The following is a 19,542-nucleotide window of genomic DNA, read 5'->3' as shown; positions in this document are numbered from 1 at the left end:
TAAATCACACGTTGACTGCTAAGCAGGTCAGAAGAATATAGACTCCTGGGTGTACAGGGGCCTCAGTTTCTTGGGCTTAGTGGTGCAAGGCTCTAAGAAGCTGGACTGTATCTTATGTCATTTTAGGGATTGTAACATTTGCTTCCCTTTCCTCTCTGATGCCCTTGCAAACTCCTCCTTTGCAGTAAAGAATAGCATACATCTCCTCTGTGTTAAGCTGTCTGTGATCTCTAAGTCCAGGCTGCTGGCCACTGCCGTGATGTTTGTTTCAGGCACTGCACTGTATAGCTTTACAGTGGAAGGATTAAAACCAGACACCTAGGATGACCTACATTAGGCATCTGTTTTAAGATGAGCTCTGCATCTCCACTGTCAGTCAGCTCTTCACCACCTCTTCTGGGTTACCAGTGTCCCTAAAGCTGTTAGTGTAGAAAGTGAGTTCCATCCCTGAGCACTTTGCCTTTTACTGCTGCTCTCCTTGACGTGCTCCACAGCATTTCTAGGTTTATTTCCTTCATGTTTTACAGAGGCCCTTTGGGGAAGGGCTAACACTATCCCACAGTCATGGAGGTGAAGACCTTGAGCTGCAAACACTTCAGCAGCTTTTTGTTTCAGCTCTGTTGTGTTTGACTTTTGATTATGTATTTGGAATGGATCTGGACAAGTTCCACTCTGCTTTCCAGTAACAGGCGGAACTGCTGCGGGGAGTTAATGTGAACCAGAATTTGGAAAAGCCCTATGCTTCCTCTGCATCCATAACTTTAGATGTATTTTCCTGGCTGCCCTTCGCTGGAGCTGTTAAACTGGTGTTTGCTGTTCCCCCGGCCCTCGTCTTGGCATGATTTTGATAAAGCAAAGTGTAAGCAGACAGGACGAGGGTGAAAGATACAAGATCAGTCTGAATTTGGCCACCTCTTCAATCAGTGTGGGGAAGGGGAGCCACCCACACGGGTGCTGTGCGAAGGAACAGGCGATGGTGCGGGCTGCACATTCCCATCACTGCTGCTGTCAGAAGGATACAGCATGGTGGTGATGCTCTGCTCTGCTCAGCCAGGTAACAGTGCCGACCCTCAGTATAGGGGGACTGCCTGCTTCCCCCATGTCCCCTGCTTAGCCATGAGGTGCTGTCACACATGGTACACCCTTTACATCAGCGCTGGGCAGCACTGCTGTTGCACTCAAGCCAGTAACTCCTTTTATGAAGCTGCTTGCCCCTCTGTCCGCTCTCCCCACTCTGATGAAGGATGAGGTCCCTGAGCATGGGTTTCTTTGGGCTGCAGCCTTTTCCATCCATGCAGCCTCTTGGAGCTACAGAGCAGATCCTTTCCCCCTGTTTTGCTCCAGTGTAGCTCCACTGACATCTACTGGGGATAGTTCTGACACTGGTGCAAGTGGAACATCAACCTCAGAGGGGTTTTCCTTAATGTTTTACAGTATTGACTGTGCCTGACTGTCAGAGATTAATTCATGGCCATTTTCCTGAGTGCACCTTGGGTTTAAATACCTCTTCTTTGCTGGTCCTGTTGCTCTGGACTCTCCAGAGAGGCTCCTGAGGTCTGCTTGCCATTCTGTGATGCTATGTTGAGTCTTGGAGAGATGAGATCTTGCGAGTGCTTTCCTTTCTTCTCTCTGCACCCCTTCATATCTCATCTTGGATGCAGACCAGCCAAGCTGGCTCTTGCTAATTACTTAGGGAAGTAGTTATCTGCAATAGCAGCATTCAGTCTCTTTGGAAAACAGATAGACCAACGTGTTGAAGGGTAGTGGGTTTTTTCTTGCCACAAGTCATGGTGAAGGGTTCCCCACCCCAGGCTCATTTTTTGGTTGAAGAACAATGATTAGGCAGTTCCTGACACAAACCAGCTGTGAACTCTCCTCCAAGGAGATGCTCTGCTGTTCCAGCCTCAGTATTTGTAATTATCAAAGACAGATACTGAGCTGAGGCCAAGGTACAGTAACTTTGATGCTTGAGTAATGGGGGTGAGATGCAGTTTGGGAGATGTGGAGGGATTAGAAACACATTGGAGAGAGAGGAGGAGGCTCAGGAATGGCAGAGTGGGTCAGAGTCCTGCTCTTAGTCAGAGCTGCAGTGCAAGTGCAGGGGATGAGTAATGGCACACCCAGTCCCACTGGTCCCCACTCTACACATGCATGCTGCTCTGCAGATGAATCTGTGCATCCTTCCTTTCCATACAGCCCCCTTCTGCAGTTCCTCCTAATAACATCTTTAAGGAGACCTCGAGTCCCTCTGTTTAATGTCCCATGAGCATTTCCCCTTGAAATGGGTTTGCATTTGTCCTGTCAGACTCCTTGATACTCATAGGGTATAAAGCAATCTTGCCTGGGTCAGGACCAAGAGAAACAAGATACTTCTCCAGTTACATTTCTCTCTTTTAAATACTTTCCAGACATCTATTACTGCTAATGCTGTGACCCTACACTTGCACTGTCACACTGTAATTATTCCACTTGGGAATTTTTTCCTCTGATCCAATCCCCATTACCACCCACATGGGCATTTGGGGATTTCTATGCAAAGTAAGCCTGGGAGACAGCATGGGAGCACACAAGTGTATGTGGAGGTGTTCATATTCTGCTGCATGTCACAAGCTTAGCACTGCTGACAACAGAGACCCCGCTTCTTTGCAGTTCATACTGCTAGGGTGGGATCCCTTCCTCCTCAGTTTAGATGCCTGCAGTTGAACTGTCTACATGTATGCCAATTATCCTGTCTCTCTTAAAGAAATGGTGGCAGTGACAGCTTTAGGGTGCATTTCATGTGATCCACTTCAGGCATCTGCTTTAGCACGAGCAGGATCATACATGGTTTTTTAGGGGAATCCCATCCTCAGCATCTGGCATGGCAGCAAGCCTTCAGTCCTGCTGATTATAGACTGAAATACAGAGAATGAGCTTGGGCTAGGTATGTGACACCCACAAAAAGCAAAATCTAACCCCAAGGCAATTATCTGGTGTTTCTTTAAATTCCTTGGATATTCATGATCTTCCTCTGTAATTTTCCCAGTCTGACAGCATGGTGCTTTGCCAGCTAAGTGCACTACTCTAAATACAGCTTAAAAAGGCAGAGATTTAGTGCAGGAGAAGCAAGAGGAAATCCCTCACATACATCCTTCATTTGTCCGAGTTGGCATGTTAATGGTGAAGCAGAGCAGCACTCCGTGGCTGGTTCCCTCCACATCAACTCCCTTTTAAACTGACTTAACTCAGGTCATGTGGGTCTGGAAATAACATGACACAAACTGTTCTGTGGGATAATGAAGGGGGTTCATTAGCTTCAATTTCAGTTCACTCTAAGGCCAGGTTGGACACAGTGGCTTGGAGCAACCTGCTCTAGCGGAAGGTGTCCCTGCCCGTGGCAGAGGGTTGGAACTGGATGAGCTTTAAGGCCCTTTCCAACCCAAACCAGTCTGGGATTCCATGATTCATCCTCAGTGCTGAAGCAAGCATCCCAAGTGATTTGCTGCAGGCAAGAAGCTTACAAAGCCTCCAACATTAGCCTAGTCTATTTTGTGTTTGACATGGATGTTTGTGATGTCCTCATGAATAAAACGCGGTGCTGCTGCCGTTCTGTACCAATGTGCATGGACACCAGAATCACTCTTTAGTGGCACTATTCATTTTTAGAGAAATAAACTCATCTGAGTTATAAACACAACGTATTGGTGAATTAATGGAAATGATAAACACTTCTGGTCTGGCCTGTAAGGGCCACAGAGATGATCCAAGGACTGGGAAGCCATGTGAGGAAAGGCTGAGAGAGCTGGGACTGTTCAGCCTGGAGAGAAGAAGGCTCAGGGGAGACCTTATCACCATGTTCCAGTAGTTAAAGGGTGGCTACAGAGAAGATGGAGACTCCCTTTTTACAAGGAGTCACATGGAAGAGATGAGGGATGGTGAGGACAAGTTACTCCCAGGGGAGATTCTGACTGGACACAAGAGGAAAACGTTTCCCAGTGAGAACAATCAGCCATTGGAATAATCTCCCAGGGAAGTGGTAGATTCCCCAGCATTGGACACTGTTAAGATACAGCTGGACAGGGTGCTGGGACATCTAGTCTGGGTCATGCTTTGCCTAGAAGGGTTGGACCCGATGATCCTTGATGTCCCTTCCAACCTGGGATTCTGTGATTCTATGATGCAGTAAAGTTTTTCTCTGTCAGAGTAGCTGATATTGGTTCCCTAAGCAAAGTAAGCGGTGTCAGTAGAAGTTACCTCTCTGCCAGTATAACTGTGTTCCCGCTAGGTTTTTTTCTTGCACGGAAATAATGAGAGAGTAAATCATTCCCTGATGCTGTGATTTATCAGCCGGTTTCTGCTTTAGCTCTGGCTCTTGCACTGCAGAAAAGGAGCGAGTAACGCTGGATGTCCTTCCTCAGTCCTTGACAGATGGGGCAGCACCATCTGCTGGTTTCACTGCTCATGGTCATGCTTTGCTCATGAGCTGCTTGCTGTTTGCTGATGGGATCACAGGGTCACAGAAAGGTTTGGCTTGGAAAGGACCTTAAGATCATCCAGTTCCAACCCCCTGCCATGGGCAGGGACACCTCACACTAAACCATGTCACCCAAGGCTCTGTCCAACCTGGCCTTGAACACCACCAGGGATGAAGCATTCACAATTTCCCTGGGCAACCCATTCCAGTGCCTCACCACCCTCACAGTAAAGAACTTCTTCCTTATATCTAACCTGAACTTCCTCTATTTCAGTTTGAACCCATCAGCCCTTGTTCTACCTCTGCAGTCCCTAATGAAGAGTCCCTTGGAGGCCCCCTTCACTGATGTCTGGCAGCAGCCCAAGCCCTAAGGACACTGCAGAGGGTCTCACTGAAGCATTGGCTGGTTGAAACCCAGATGCACTGGCTGATTAAATGGGCAGGAAGCTAGGAAATGCTGGAAATCTGGTGAAATCAAATTTATTGGCCTAAAAGGGTTCATTGTCCCTCCCGTCCATGGCCACCCACAAGACTTGTTATTTGTGGACTGCCTTGTGAAGGTGAGAATGGACAGACCAGCATCAGGGCTCAGGCACATCCAAATTGATACCCTTTAAAATGCTGAGGAATAAAACTAGTGGCCTTGATGGTATTTATGGGTCCCTTCCAGCTTGTGATATTCTGTGATAAAACTGCCTCCATCATTCCTAGCTCTCCTTTAAGCCTTGTATCCAGCTTGCCCAGGTGATGTAAGATACCATCAGTGCCTGAATCCCACTTAGTCTGTGCCTTACTTGGTTCTTCCCACCATGTTCCTTCACTTGGGATAAGAGATCAGATGAATATTGTATGTGATTGATGCGGGGTGAGGGTGGGTTTATTCAGCCCACAGACATCTGCCTCCCTTAATGAATGGAAAGCTGCAGTATCACAGTGGCTGTAACATCAGGAATCTGCTCTCCATGTACTGGATTCTTTCTCACTAATATCTGGGAACAACTCATGATCGCAGTGACTCCTTAATGCTTGGCAGTGAGGCATGATGGCTCTGAGTCAGGGAAGTGAAAAAAGAGAAGGCGGTGCAGGGCTGTGAAGGTGAATGAGAAGGGGATGGTGATTCCGTGATCACAGAGGGTTTTGTGACAAGGGTGCCCAAGTTCACACCACCACCTGCTGCAGATGTCTTATGGGACTTTTTACAAGGGCCTGTAGGGACAGGACAAGGGGAATGGCTTTAACCTGCCAGAGGGGAGACTGAGATGAGCTCTTAGGCAGAAGCTCTTCCCTGTGAGGGTGCTGAGGCGCTGGCACAGGGTGCCCAGAGAAGCTGTGGCTGCCCCATCCCTGGCAGTGTTCAAGGCCAGGTTGGACACAGGGGCTTGGAGCAAGCTGCTCTAGTGGAAGGTGTCCGTGCCCGTGGCAGGGGTTGGAACTGGATGAGCTTTAAGGTCCCTTCAAAGCCAACCCATTCTATGATCCTTAGGCATCACGTGTATCTTAATCCCTTAGGAGTTAGGTATTAACTTCTTATGGCATTCTAGAATTCATCATCCCTTTGAATCTACATGGAGGGTTGTTTGTGTCCTCCTGCCTTGCAGGGGTCTTCTGAGGTTTAATATTTCAGAGTAGGGACAGCACCCTGATCTTTTAGTGCCAAGATCTAAGAGAATGGATGCTACCACAAGGTTTCTAACAGCATACCAGTAGGGCAGACAATCCATTTGCAAGGAAGTCCGTCTCACGGGGTTTCTCTCTTTCCAGGCACTGCATCTGTTGCTGTCGCTGGCATCTTTGCAGCCTTAAGGATCACAAAGAACAAGCTCTCTGACCATAAGTTCGTTTTCCAGGGAGCTGGAGAGGTAGGAGAATGTTCTTAAGTTTGTTCTTAGATATGATATAAATCCAGAGAGAGAAGAGTCAACCACGAAGCTTCCTGCAAGGCTTCGTGGAAACAAAGCACAGAAGCAGGTTGTCACTGGGCAGGAGTGGGCCCCACATGGGGACCATGCTGCTGCTGCATAGAAGTTGCCTTTTAGTGGGGCAAGTACCTTGAGGGAAGTCCCTCATGAGGCAGCATGCTGCATGGACACTGAGGAGGCTGGTTTGAGTCCTCAGGGTTGGTATTTAGGGTAAATCAAAGCCTCTTGAGCAATAGAGTCAAAAGGACTGTAAGCTCAAAGAGCTGGAAGAACATAACCTCACTTTTTGGAGCCAGTCATATTGCCCCCATGGCAGAAGTCAGGTAGTCTGTATGACTCCTTGCTCAAAGAGAGATGATGATATACTAGTGAAGTGTCTATGTACTGTGTTCCAGGCTGCAATGGGCATAGCTTATCTCCTGCTCATGGCCATGGAAAAGGAAGGAATTTCACGAGAGGATGCCATCAGAAAAATCTGGATGGTGGACTCCAAGGGACTGATTGTCAAGGTAAATGTGTCCCCAGAGCTGAGCTTCACTCCCCTGCCACCTCCTGCAAGCTAAGAGAGGCCAGAGCAGGCAGATACCTTGGATCAGACCAGGAGTAAGGGCTGCAGATGTATTGGTGCCAGCAGAGCTGTCACTGCTTTCAAGAGGACCAGGTCCCATGGTGACAGTAGTGTACCAGCAGCACTGGCTGCTCTATAGGCAGTGCTTTGGGCTGTACCTCTGCAGTGGTAGGATACACTGCTGGCCATGGTCTCAAGCAGTGTTGCAAGTCTTGCATGTCGTATGGGTTATTACAATAGCAACACTGTGCCCTGCTTTGGTGATCTCACCTGCCCTACACTCCATGGTGCCTCAGGGGCCTCTTCCCTTGTCCTTCATCAGATGTGAGGAGACTGGTGCTATATATACACCTCCTCTGCCCTCGCAGCCAGATCCTTCCAACACAACCTCAGTATAGTCTGGAGGGTGAGAGGAGCAGAGACCAGCCCCGTGTGACATTGCACCAGCAGCTCAGTGCCTCACTGGTCCTGCTCTGTGGGATCTGGTTCAGGTAGAGAGCCAAGAGATGAAATGAACTAGTGAGTTACTGCGTTATGTCTCCACCTTTTGCCAACGGACCAAAGTTTGACTCCTCCTTTCTCCTCACAGGGCAGGAGCCACCTGAACCATGAGAAAGAAATATTTGCTCAGGACCACCCCAGTGTGAACACACTGGAAGAGGTTGTGCAGAAAGTGAAGCCTACAGCAATTATAGGTGGAGTTCCCTTAGCGTGACCTTTCCACACCAATTCAGTTCTTAGGAGAGTTTCTGTCTTTCTTTCAAGGCTTCCTTTTGTTCTCCCAGCCAAGATAAAATGAGCATTTTTGTCCCCATTTTACCAGTTGAGTTCTCCACATCCTTTCCCTTCAGCCATGGGGCACAAGGTTCCTCCCTTTTGGAGCTGTAGAAGCCCTCTCAGGGTGTGGAGGGATGTAGAGGGAGGTGCTGGGGGTGGTAGGACCTGGGTCTTTCAGCAGCACACATGGCCTTGGCAGACTGGGCACGACAGTGATGACAACAAGGCAGCTCAGGCAGGTCTTTGGGGGCAAAGTGCTGCAGCCAGACTGGCTTAAACACTGATGGCAACACAGCCCAGAGGAGCAGGGGGCTTTGAGACAGGCTTTTAATCTGAGACAGAAACATTCACACCTTCATCTCCAGGGAATGATCCTGTTCCCCCCCGCCCCAGTTCATTTACCAACAGAGGCATTCAAGAGGGATCAGCCCAGTACCAGCCAGTCAGAAAGCACCATCTCACTCTGCTCTCGTTGTTCTAGGTGCTGCAGCCGTTGCAGGAGCCTTCACTGAGAAGCTGCTGAAGGACATGGCAGCCTTCAATGAGAGGCCCATTGTGTTTGCCCTGAGCAACCCCACCAGCAAAGCGGAGTGCACAGCGGAGCAGTGCTACCGCCTCACCGAGGTACTGGAGCTCAGCGTGCTGCAGGTGGCCAGGACAGTGGTGCCTGGTGGGCAGACAGTGATGGGGGCATAAGGTGAAGTAAGAGTCTTAAAGAACAGCTTTCACACTGTGGGGGCAGTCAGGAGGTGGATTGCTCGTGTGGACTCTTGTTTCTAAGATGAGGCTGCATAAAGCCCTGAGCAACCTGGTCTGATTTCACAGCTGACCTTGCTGTGAGCAGGAGTTTGAGTCCCTACCAGGCTGCATTACTCTGTGATCCTCTAAAGAAAGTGCTTGCCTCCTTCACCCGTGGCTGGATGTCCCGTCCTCCTAGGTTACTGTCCCGTGTTTTGCCAACCTATGCAACTGCATTGAAAGTTGGGTTTCATCCCCCAACTTGGAACCATTGTCACTGAAGAATTACTGTCATGTGGATTGAGTTGATGTGGGGGAGGATGCCTTGTCTTACTGTCCCCTTTGCCTTCCCTACCACTTGCTGCTGGCTTGAGCAATCACACAGCCCCCAGATCTTCATCCCATATGAGTCTCACTTCATAGATGAAGAAGAGCAACTCCTCCTCAGCCAGTTCAAAGCTCTTGTAGTTGGGCAGTGTGAACGCACACTCAGTGCTCAGTAGCCCTGACCATGGCCCTGGCTGTGGCCCTGGGGACCAGGCCCTCTAGCAGGGTCAACTGGAGATGGCTCTGGTGGAGATGGCTCTCACTGCCTGGCTGGAGCCTTGTCCACTGGGTCACCAGAGTCCCCTGAGCACAGACCACAGTGAGCAGCAGACATGTAACACTTCCCTTCTGAATTTGGACTCCTCTTCTTCTCTCTTTGATCAGGGACGGGGGATATTTGCAAGTGGGAGTCCATTCTCCAAGGTGACCCTGCCCAGTGGACAGACCTTCTTCCCTGGCCAAGGAAACAACGCCTATGTCTTCCCAGGAGTGGCACTGGGAGTCACTGCCTGCGGCATCCGGCACATCTCTGATGAGATCTTCCTCATCACAGCAGAGGTTTCCAACTGGCATTAACTCATGGTTTTTAAGAGATGAGAAGAGGCACAGGCACCTCCTTCAGGTGTTCTCAAGAGCCTGGACTGGGGCAGTGTGTTGAGTGGAAGCAGCTTGTCAAAACCCTCATGCTTCCATAGCACATACAGAGGTGCAGGAGCCAGGAGGTTCTCCTCATTCTCCATAAGTGCTGCCCTAGCAAGCATTTCCACTATCCTGGCCCTGATTTTAGGTCTGATGAAGCTAATACGTGTGTATTTTGAATAGTGCAGCAGTTCCCACACAGAACTAGTCCCACGTCTGCCACTGCTGAGGTTTCACCCTCATATCATGTAAGACTAGTGAATGTGGTACGTGCTTGAGACCATCTCTGTAAGCTGCCTTTCTCTTCCTTGCAGTCTATTGCTGCCGAGGTGACAGAGCAGAATCTAACAGAAGGAAGACTCTATCCCCCCTTGGACACCATCAGAGAGGTGTCTCTCAAAATCGCTGTGAAAGTGAGTATTTCCACTTTTATTTCCACTTCCCACGATAAGGAGGGCAGGAATTGCCCTGGCATCATTTTTGCTTTGTGGGGTTTTAGTTCAACTTACTCTACAGCCTAAAGCAATGGAGCTCAGGATCCTTCCAGCCAGAATTGCTGCTTTGATTTCTCCCATCCCTAAAGCCCAAATGTGAAAAATGCCTTGTGACTCTGGTGCCTCACAGCTCACAGAGCTCTGCTTTATTGCATGGAGATATGAGTGCTCAGCATCACAAATCAGATTTAGGGTTAAAGTCAAACATGACTCAAGTTGCCAAAAGACTTTATGTTCCAAATTGCTCCTTTGGAACCTCTTTTACTGTATTTAATGGGGCCCAACTACCTAAGTTCTATTCCACATCAGGCTTGTTGTTCTAATTACAGGATTGGTGCCCTGTATACATCAAATTTGCAATTCCCATTCAGGGAACACCTGAATGAGAATCATATTGGCCTGCTGGGAGTTACTGGTGGATGCACAGTGTAGGTGAGGAGCTTAAAGGCATGAGTGGAGGTGATTAAAGGGATGCTGTCCTTTAATTGCCCACTCCAGCCACTCTGCCAGGGCAGAGGTGTGTGTTTTGAAGCAGGCAGCTTGCATTTCCTCACCCAAGGGATGATGTGGAGCTGACCCAGGGAATTGCACAAAGGAAAAGGCAACAAAAAGACACAATTTTGAGGGGTAGAAAGAGGGGAAATGCAGGCAGGGCCAAACTGCAGTTGGCTTCCACTCCGTGACATGCCAGCACTGTTCTATGAACTTGTTTTGCTTCTCTCTCTGCAGATTGTGGACTGGGCCTACAAGCATGGTCTTGCTTCTTGGTACCCGGAGCCAGCAGACAAGGAAGCCTTTGTGAAACAGTTGATGTACAGCCCTGAATACGATTCCTTTGTGGGGGATGACTACAGGTGGCCCCCCACAGCCATGCAGACACAAGACATCTAAGCTTTTGTGATAACTCTTCTCTTGTTTTTGCCATCAGTTCTCATGGTTCATGTCATTGTTGACACAAATGCACCTCCAGGCTTGCAGAATGATAAAAGTAAATTAATCCAATAGGGTTTTTTTACTTGCTGCTGCTTTTTCTCTTTGGGAGCATATCAGCAGGGAATGAATCGGAGTCCAAGTCAGTGCTCCAAGGAGAGAGATGGACCATGGCTGCAGCCCATCACAGTCAATCAGCACTGCATGTTCCTGCTTGCTTAACATAGTGCCTGGCTCCCAGCTCAGATGCCTCCGGAGAAGCTACCTGGGCCACCACAGAAGCAAAGAGTCCCATTCTTAGTGGGAGAGCCCATGGGAAGCTCAGAGCCCTGCTGCCATGGTGGGAGCTGTATGCATGATCATCCCTCACACACGCTTTCCCTTTGGCTCTCTGGATGTGATGGGAAGTGTGTGCATTGCCCTGGGAGTGCTGCACACTTGGGCAGTGCTACCCTTTCCTGCTTTGAAAGTCCCCAGTGTCTGGCGAGTCTCATCCATGCCATGGATGTGCATGGGCCATGCAGCCTGGTGCTGTCCTGTGCTCCAGGCCCTTGGAAACAAACCCCAAACCTCCATTCGCATGGGGACAACAGATTCCCTCCCCTTTGCAGTGCAGGCTGCTCTCCAAGGGAACAGGAGCCTAGGGAAGCCAAGCAGGAGACCAGGGCACCTCCAAATCCATCCATTCCTGCATCACTACATGGCTTCATCACTGCATCTCCTGCTGGGCACTGCTAAGGAAGCACTGCCACCAGCCACAGTGGAGCTTCTCTGTGTCACAATTTCCCAGGGGGCCCCCCCATGGCCCACCAAATACCACCCCAGTGTGATCATGGTCATAACTGGGAAAGAACAGAGGGGCTTGCAGGCAGCTCTTCCCTTCCCGGTTCACACTGCTCACACACAGCAAACCCAAGGCTGGGTACCAGAGTCCTCATTTAGCATCTTTAAGTGGGTTTTAACACGAGGAAATGCACCTCATCCTGTTGGAGATGAGTCACAGTCTCCCCAGTGTCCGTGTGCTTGTAACATGTGTGCAGTGTGCTTTGACTTGCTCCATAGGTGAAGATGCAGGTGAATATCCTAAAGCTGCTGGAAGACAGTCCTCAATGGAGCTGGGAAGGACGGGGAAGGCTGGAAGGGGAAGGCTGGCGAGAGTGCAGCAAGTTCCCTGTGTGCCTTTTCTGGGAAGGGAAGCTATACCCACCATGGAAGCTTCTTCGCCAAAGCTGGAGCCTCCTGTTCCCAACGTGTAGGACCCAAGTGAACCACTTGAGGGCTGTAGAGCACTTCTAGCCGTAGCCTTGCCGAGCTGGGAAGGTCCTGCCAGTCGTGTTTTAAAAGGGATTTAAGCAGTAGCAATGAGTGCTTTTGCCTTGTCCAGTCTTGTAGGAGAAAAATCTCCTGCAGAGGAAGCCCTTATTGAAACCAGAAAGTGCTGTGTGGCTGCTCTATGAGGCACATTAACTAGTGAAAGAGATTAAATCAGTGGAGGAAAACCACAAGTTAAATACTGGAGGACTTTTAGCTGATGTCTGTGGTTTGTTTTCTAACTCCAAGCAAGGCTAGTTCTAGCAGATCAGTTTGGATTCCTCTTTTTTGCCCCCACTTTTTCTCTCAGCTGCACAATTCCTCTATTCCCAAACTCTTCTTTTTTCTCTTCCTTTAAAAAAAAAAATCAATTTATTTGAAAACAATGATAAAAATAGCATAAATGCAAGAAAAATATATCAATGCATGTAATAATATGGCAATATTAATAACTATTTCAAGCCCAGACAGCATCGCTGTGGCACCCTAACATGATGCTAAGCCTAGCAGCTGACTGATCCCTGAATTACTTCTGCCAAGAAAACTTCTCTTTGCCTACTCACTCATGTATTACTTGACAAAAATGCATCTTATTTATAATGCCAGATGGTCTGCATTAGTCAGGTGGCATTTGTCCCATAGTAAAACAGCATCCAGGAGCCAGCATGTGGCTTTGACAACCAAAGGGTCTCTGAGCAATGCAGTAAAACTAAATGATATTGAAGTCACGGCCATGCTTCTCATAGAATCACAGAATGGTTTGGGTTGGAAAGGACCTTAAGATCATCCAGTTCCAACCCCCCTGCCATGGGCAGGGACACCTCACACTAAACCATGTCACCCAAGGCTCTGTCCAGCCTGGCCTTGAACACTGCCAGGGATGGAGCATTCACAACCTCCCTGGGCAACCCATTCCAGTGCCTCACCACCCTAACAGGAAAGAACTTCTGCCTTGGATCTAACCTGAACTTCCCCTGTCTCAGTTTAAACCCATCGCCCCTTGTCCTATCACTCATGCCTCCCTTCAGCCCTTGTGCCTGGTGTTTCTGTCAGCAGCCTCAAGGGTCCCCTAATCCATAATAATACCAATCACAGACATCAGGATTAAAACCCCTGTCTGCCCATCATGGCTGTGCTCAGCACACCAGGCATGTGCTTACAACAGCCACCCTGAATTAAACCTCTACCCTGGGACTCCTTTTCTGAGGCTTCTTCCTCACAAGCCATGACTTGATGTGCAAATGGGGACCTGTGTGTTGCCAGCACCTCGAGGGCGTGCTGACCTTTCAGTCCTGAAAGGAGCATCTTGATAAAATCCCTAATTAATGACCGAGTTTGACTCATCTGTCCCAGATATGTGGCTAAACAAAGCCGCTAAAGGTCTGGCTATTAAACGAGAGAGAAAGGGGCGTCTCTTCACAGAGCAAGCTTGGCTGTTCAAACACCTACAATGGTGGTAATTGATTTATATTCAATTATTGGAGTGCAGGGAAGCAATTACAGCTGTTCTTTAAAGCCCTGCTCTACTGCCCAGCGTTACTATGCAAAAAATGGTTCTTTATTCATTACCCACTGATGACAAATGGGGACAGAAGGATGGAATCTCCCCTTTGGTTAGAATTGACACCCAGTTTTACCTATCTGACCTTTGCTTTCTCTATAATGAAGACAACAGGGCTGTTTACTCCAGACCTAATGAGTCAAGATGACAAACCACCAACAGGGAGCAGACTCCTGGAACTGGGATAAGATTTGATCACTGGCTGGTATTACTCAAACAAGAGATCTATCACCCAGCCTGTATTCATATGGTCAGCAGGCAGAACAATGAATGGTAGTTTCATCTATAACTCCTGCAGATTGTTTTGGAAAATGGTTGTGATTTCCAGAGATCTCACAAATTCACTAGGAACCTCATTTCTAACTGTTGGAAGGAAAGAGCACCTTTGGGTCCTCATCTTCTATATCCAAAGAAGCACTGCAGCTAGGTTGGGAGCTCAATTCATCAAACAGACATGGGACAAGAAGGAAGTGTTATGTATGTCGTACTCACAGAGGGTCCAGGATAGCTCTCGAGGCCACCTTGCAGTACTTTTTCAGCCTAAACCCATAGTAGAGACCAAAGTACACTCAGCATAGGCTCAAGCCATGATGTTTGGATGACTGCCTGCAGAACGGTAAAGGATCACAGAATCCCAGACTGGTTTGGGTTGGAAGGGACCTTAAAGCTCATCCAGTTCCAAGCCCCTGCCATGGGCAGGGACACCTTCCACTAGAGCAGGTTGCTCCAAGCCCCTGTGTCCAACCTGGCCTTGAACACTGCCAGGGATGGGGCAGCCACAGCTTCTCTGGGCACCCTGTGCCAGCGCCTCAGCACCCTCACAGGGAAGAGCTTCTGCCTAAGAGCTCATCTCAATACAACCTCAGTTGCTTTAAACTTGTTCTTTACCTTTACCTGGCGTAGAAGAGCTTGTGTCTCCATCTGCAATTGAGGAAATGGTAAGAGACCAAATCTGGGCCACTGCCTCTCCTGTGCCACCACCCCCTGTCTCAGGCAGGATTCCCTATATCTGAGGGGTGCCGTGGCAACATCCCATTACAAACCATTCACTGAGCTTTCAGCACTGAGGAGGCACAGCACAGGTTTAAGCAGTGGGCCTGAGTCTTTTGTAAAGCTGAACACAAGAAAGAATCAGTAGCAATTATGCCCAGCTTCCACTCAAACAGAAAGCAGTCCGTATTCCCCAGATACAGCTACTAAAGTAGTATCCTTGTCACCCAGTATCTCGGGTTTAATTCACATCCAGTCTGCAAGCAGATTTGCTCAGCTGAGCTATGGCTGAGTCGAACCCCAGCCATATTCCTGAGCTAATCAATCAGTATGACTCCAAACCATCCTTGAAGATGGACTTGGGCGTTGATCCCAGCCTGGAGTAACAGCAGCACAGGTACAGTTCACTTCAGCGCACACAGCTGAGGGGTATCACTTACGGTAAAGAGGCAGGGTAGCAAATGGGGACAGTCCCCTCCTCGTGTGGCACAGCAGCACCAGCCAGAATTCATTCAGCAGAGGCTGCAGGCTGAATAGCAATTAGCTACTAAGGCTGCGGCAGTCTGAAATGCCACCAGGAGACATCCTAACACATAGAACAGGCACTAATGGGAGCACCGGAACCTGTTACCACAGAGCTCGAATCCTGTCCTTCTCCCATCATTATGGACCAGGCCAACATTGTCAGGGAATACCTGGAAGAAGCACAGGGTAAAGTGGTAAGCTTTAGATGCTTGTGGAAGGGTAGCAAAGATCTAAATGAAACACGATTCCCCCATCTCAGAGGAGAGATGAGGGATCATTCAAGAAATGTTGCATATTCATCCAATCTCCTATGCCTGCCAATTCAAGCAGTTAAAGATGTTTTCTATGGACAGCAATGCAGTGATGTTGAGTCTGTGATCCCTGGGCAACTGGTCAATGAGAAAATGAACCTGAGCCGGCTTCAGTTTGCGCTTGCAGCCCAGAAAGCCAACCGTATCCTGGGCTGCATCAAAAGGAGCGTGACCAGCAGGTCGAAGGAGGTGATCCTGCCCCTCTACTCTGCTCTTGTGAGACCTCACCTGGAGCATTGTGTGCAGTTCTGGTGTCCTCAACATAAAAAGGACATGGAACTGTTGGAACAAGTCCAGAGAAGGGCCATGAGGATGATCAGGGGACTGGAGCACCTCCTGTATGAAGACAGGCTGAGGAAGTTGGGGCTGTTGAGCCTGGAGAAGAGAAGGCTGCATGGAGACCTCATAGCAGCCTTCCAGTATCTGAACAGGGCTTATAGGGATGCTGGGGAGGGACTGTTCATTAGGGACTGTAGTGACAGGACAAGGGGTAACGGGTTCAAACTTAAACAGGGGAAGTTTAGATTGGATATAAGGAGGAAATTCTTTCCTGTTAGGGTGCTGAGGCACTGGAATGGGTTGCCCAAGGAAGTTGTGAATGCTCCATCCCTGGCAGTGTTCAAGGCCAGGTTGGACAGAGCCTTGAGTGACATGGTTTAGTGTGAGGTGTCCCTGCGCATGGCAGGGGGATTGGAACTGGATGATCTTAAGGTCCTTTCCAATCCTAACTATTCTGTGATTCTGTGGTTCTAACTGTGGGTCTGTGGACTACAACCAAAATAACCTTGGAAAATGATGCTTTGTCAGTATATTTACATTTGATAAGGAGAGGTCCAGAAAGCACAAAAGGCTGGTCTAGTGATGTAGTTCCCTACCAGTGAGGAAGGGGAGTCACCAGGGATGATCAAGGTTAAAGTGAGGTATTGGAAAATACTGTAACACAGAAAACAAGCTCTCCTCTCACCTTTCATAGCACCTTTCAGCAATCCTCTGCCAAGCTGTACCCACACAGATGTGGGGAGAGGGGGGGAACTGTAATTACAGAATCCCAGACTGGGTTGTGTTGGAAGGGACCTTAAAGCTCACACTAGAGCAGCTTGCTCCAAGCCCCATCCAACCTGGCCTTGAACACTGCCAGGGATGGGGCAGCCACAGCTTCTCTGGGCACCCTGTGCCAGCGCCTCAGCACCCTCACAGGGAAGAGCTTCTGCCTAAGAGCTCATCTCAGTCTCCCCTCTGGCAGGTTAAAGCCATTCCCCTTGTCCTGTCCTCAGTTGACCTTGTAAAAAGTCCCTCTCCAGTATTCTTGTAGGCCCCATGTAATGCACTTTATCATTGCTCTTTAATATTATTCTCTATTAACTGCACACTCTATCTTTACTCTTTTATGTAGACATGCAACAAAACCCATTGGATTTTAAACAAGCGTTTACCAATCTTAAAAAAGATGAGTTCATTGAATAGAAAGCATCTGCAGTCTCTTCTGTTGACATAAAGCTAGCCTGAAAGCATTCCCAGCTCTCATTTCATGCAGTCAGATTTGTGCACTCTCACATTTCCAACCTAACTGCCTGCACATCGCTACAGAACCGCTCCACCACCTTTTCCCTCCGGCTGCCAGGAACTGCAGGATGACCTTCAGGTTTTGCACCGGTGCCAGAAGCAGTTTATTCAAAAGGACCAAACAAAAGGAGGTTACAAGAAACTTCTGCATCTTTTTTACTGACAGTGTTTGGACAACTACGTAAGCTCATCAAAGATGACCCATCGTCAATGGTCAGGCTATGTGAGAGCAATCCCAAGCTCAGGTCAGTCATAGAATCATAGAATAGTTAGGGTTGGAAAGGACCTTAAGATCATCCAGTTCCAACCCCCCTGCCATGGGCAGGGACACCTCACACTAAACCATGTCACCCAAGGCTCTGTCCAGCCTGGCCTTGAACACTGCCAGGGATGGAGCATTCACAGCTTCCTTGGGCAACCCATTGCAGTGCCTCACCACCCTCACAGGAAAGAACTTCTTCCTTTTATCCAATCTGAACTTCCCCTGTTTAAGTTTGAACCCGTTACCCCTTGTCCTATCACTACAGTCCCTAATGAAGAGTCCCTCCCCAGCATCCCTATAGGCCCCCTTCAGATACTGGAAGGCTGCTATGAGGTCTCCACGCAGCCTTCTCTTCTCCAGGCTGAACAGCCCCAACAGTCAGTAGTTGGTGAGCGTGTTTCAAAAGCCCATCCATTAAAATAAAGGAATCTCTCTGCTTTCTTGAAGCAGCTTTGGACAAGACCCAGACCATTTAAGTAACAGAATACTGAGACAAGAACCACTGTTTGTGGCGAACCCTTTGTTGTTCATCAGTAAATCAGCACTGAGGAAAGGTGAGATTCCATCACTTAAAAAGGGAATGAAGGGTTCTTGTCATTCTCCTTTATCACATCTTTATATGAAAAACTACTAAGATTGTATGTTTTTCCACCAAAATCTGTTAAATCAGACAATATGTGTAAAAACAGCAACAAAGCAGAATTCAGTGTATCTGAGGAAACTCAGTGCATGCTTTGAAAACAAAGTCGTTTGATAGCCTGACCTTGATAGTCCAACCAAACACAACCCACTTCTATTCAAAGGGACACATTTCTTTTAAGACAGAAAAGCTAAAATGGATCAAGCCTCGGTTCCTCAGGACAGAGCCCTTGTAAAAGCACACAGCAGATGAACCAAAATATCTCGATTACAAAAGGTTTTATTCTTACAGATGATGCTCCTCGGTGTTGAGAACAGTTCCCCAAGGGTGCCAGTCTCCTGTGACATTTGCAGTGCCTGGGGGAAACAACCACAACAAAAAGAGCCCACACATGCACAAAGCAGATAACAGATGCAGCTGGCTCGGTGGCATCCCCTGGTCTGGTAGGGATGCCCTGGCCCCCCTGCAGCACAGGGAGCAGCTCCAAGCACGCCCCGGGAGCTCACACAAGTCCTTTGTATGGGCTGTGTGGTGGGTAAAGCAGCACGGATCAGCCCAGGTGGTGGTAGCTCCTTCCCAGCCTTACCCAGCATCCCAACACAGGCGCTCCTCACGTGCATCCTGTGGCACAAACACAGCCGTACTCCCAAGAACACTGATGATGTTCCTTCATTTTCCTCAGTGTAAACTCCTATAAACTGAAAATCCCTTCTTCAGGAGCTATTGCAGAGCTGAAGCAACATCTGCAGCTGCTGCTCAGCCAACAGAGCAGCTCCTGGAGCCTGCCCCAAGCTTCTTGCAAGCCCAAGGAGAACCCTCCCGACCTGGCAGCATCTGGAGCTGGCTGCCGCAGGAGTTCTACACCAGCCCAGCTCTGCTGATACCCTCAGAGCTGCTTCTCACACTGGTTTGAGGCAAGATCTAACCCCAGCAGGGTGATGATGCTCAATTCCTGAGCACCACAGGTAAGGAAGATCCCAGGTAAGGAAAAGCACCACAGTACAAGGAAGCAGAGCACCAAATGGGTGAAAACCACCAGCAGGTCAGATTTGTGGCACTTCACAACTACTTGGAATAAAAAGGTAAGGCCTGTGGGCCAGGAGAGAATCTGTTTTGTCATAGAATCACGGAGTGGTTTGGGTTGGAAGAGAGCTTAAAGCTCATCCAGTTCCAACCCCTGCCACGGGCAGGGACACCTTCCACTACAACAGCTTGCTCCAAGCCCCTTCCAACCTGGCCTTGAGTATTTCCAGGTATTTTAGACTTTCTTTTGAGCAAGATCCCCATGTCCCAGTGGGACAGCTGACAGGATAGGCTGGAAAGTCTTCAGGATTAGATCCTTCATTAACAGACACTGGCATATTGAGCTTGTGAAGGAAATAACTTGCTCAGTGAAATCCTAAGTGAAAGAAGGATTGATTACACTAGTGCAGCACCATCGAGCTGAAGTACTCCAAGCACCCACCAGCATGTGCTATACATTCACATGCTTGAAGCAGATCCTAAACTCAAAAGCACCACCTCTGCACACGAA

General features: G+C 48.7%; 1 protein-coding gene across 1 annotated transcript in view; it reads left to right on the top strand.

Annotated features, from left to right (window-relative positions):
* Positions 1-10,930, top strand: part of ME3 (malic enzyme 3) — a 113,853-nt gene extending 102,923 nt beyond the window's left edge. The window contains exons 8-14 of the mRNA XM_062639164.1: positions 6,215-6,312; positions 6,768-6,881; positions 7,530-7,635; positions 8,199-8,341; positions 9,167-9,340; positions 9,736-9,834; positions 10,645-10,930. Of these exons, the coding sequence (XP_062495148.1) occupies positions 6,215-6,312; positions 6,768-6,881; positions 7,530-7,635; positions 8,199-8,341; positions 9,167-9,340; positions 9,736-9,834; positions 10,645-10,806 (896 nt within the window). The 3' untranslated portion in view covers positions 10,807-10,930. The remainder of the gene's footprint in view (positions 1-6,214; positions 6,313-6,767; positions 6,882-7,529; positions 7,636-8,198; positions 8,342-9,166; positions 9,341-9,735; positions 9,835-10,644) is intronic.
* Positions 10,931-19,542: the final 8,612 nt, after the last annotated feature.

Source organism: Pezoporus occidentalis, unplaced genomic scaffold (genome assembly GCF_034315485.1).
Source record: "Pezoporus occidentalis ecotype Australia unplaced genomic scaffold, CSIRO_AGI_Poc_V1 ctg6, whole genome shotgun sequence".
Lineage (NCBI taxonomy): Eukaryota > Metazoa > Chordata > Aves > Psittaciformes > Psittacidae > Pezoporus > Pezoporus occidentalis.
This window is presented reverse-complemented; position numbering and strand designations above follow the sequence as displayed.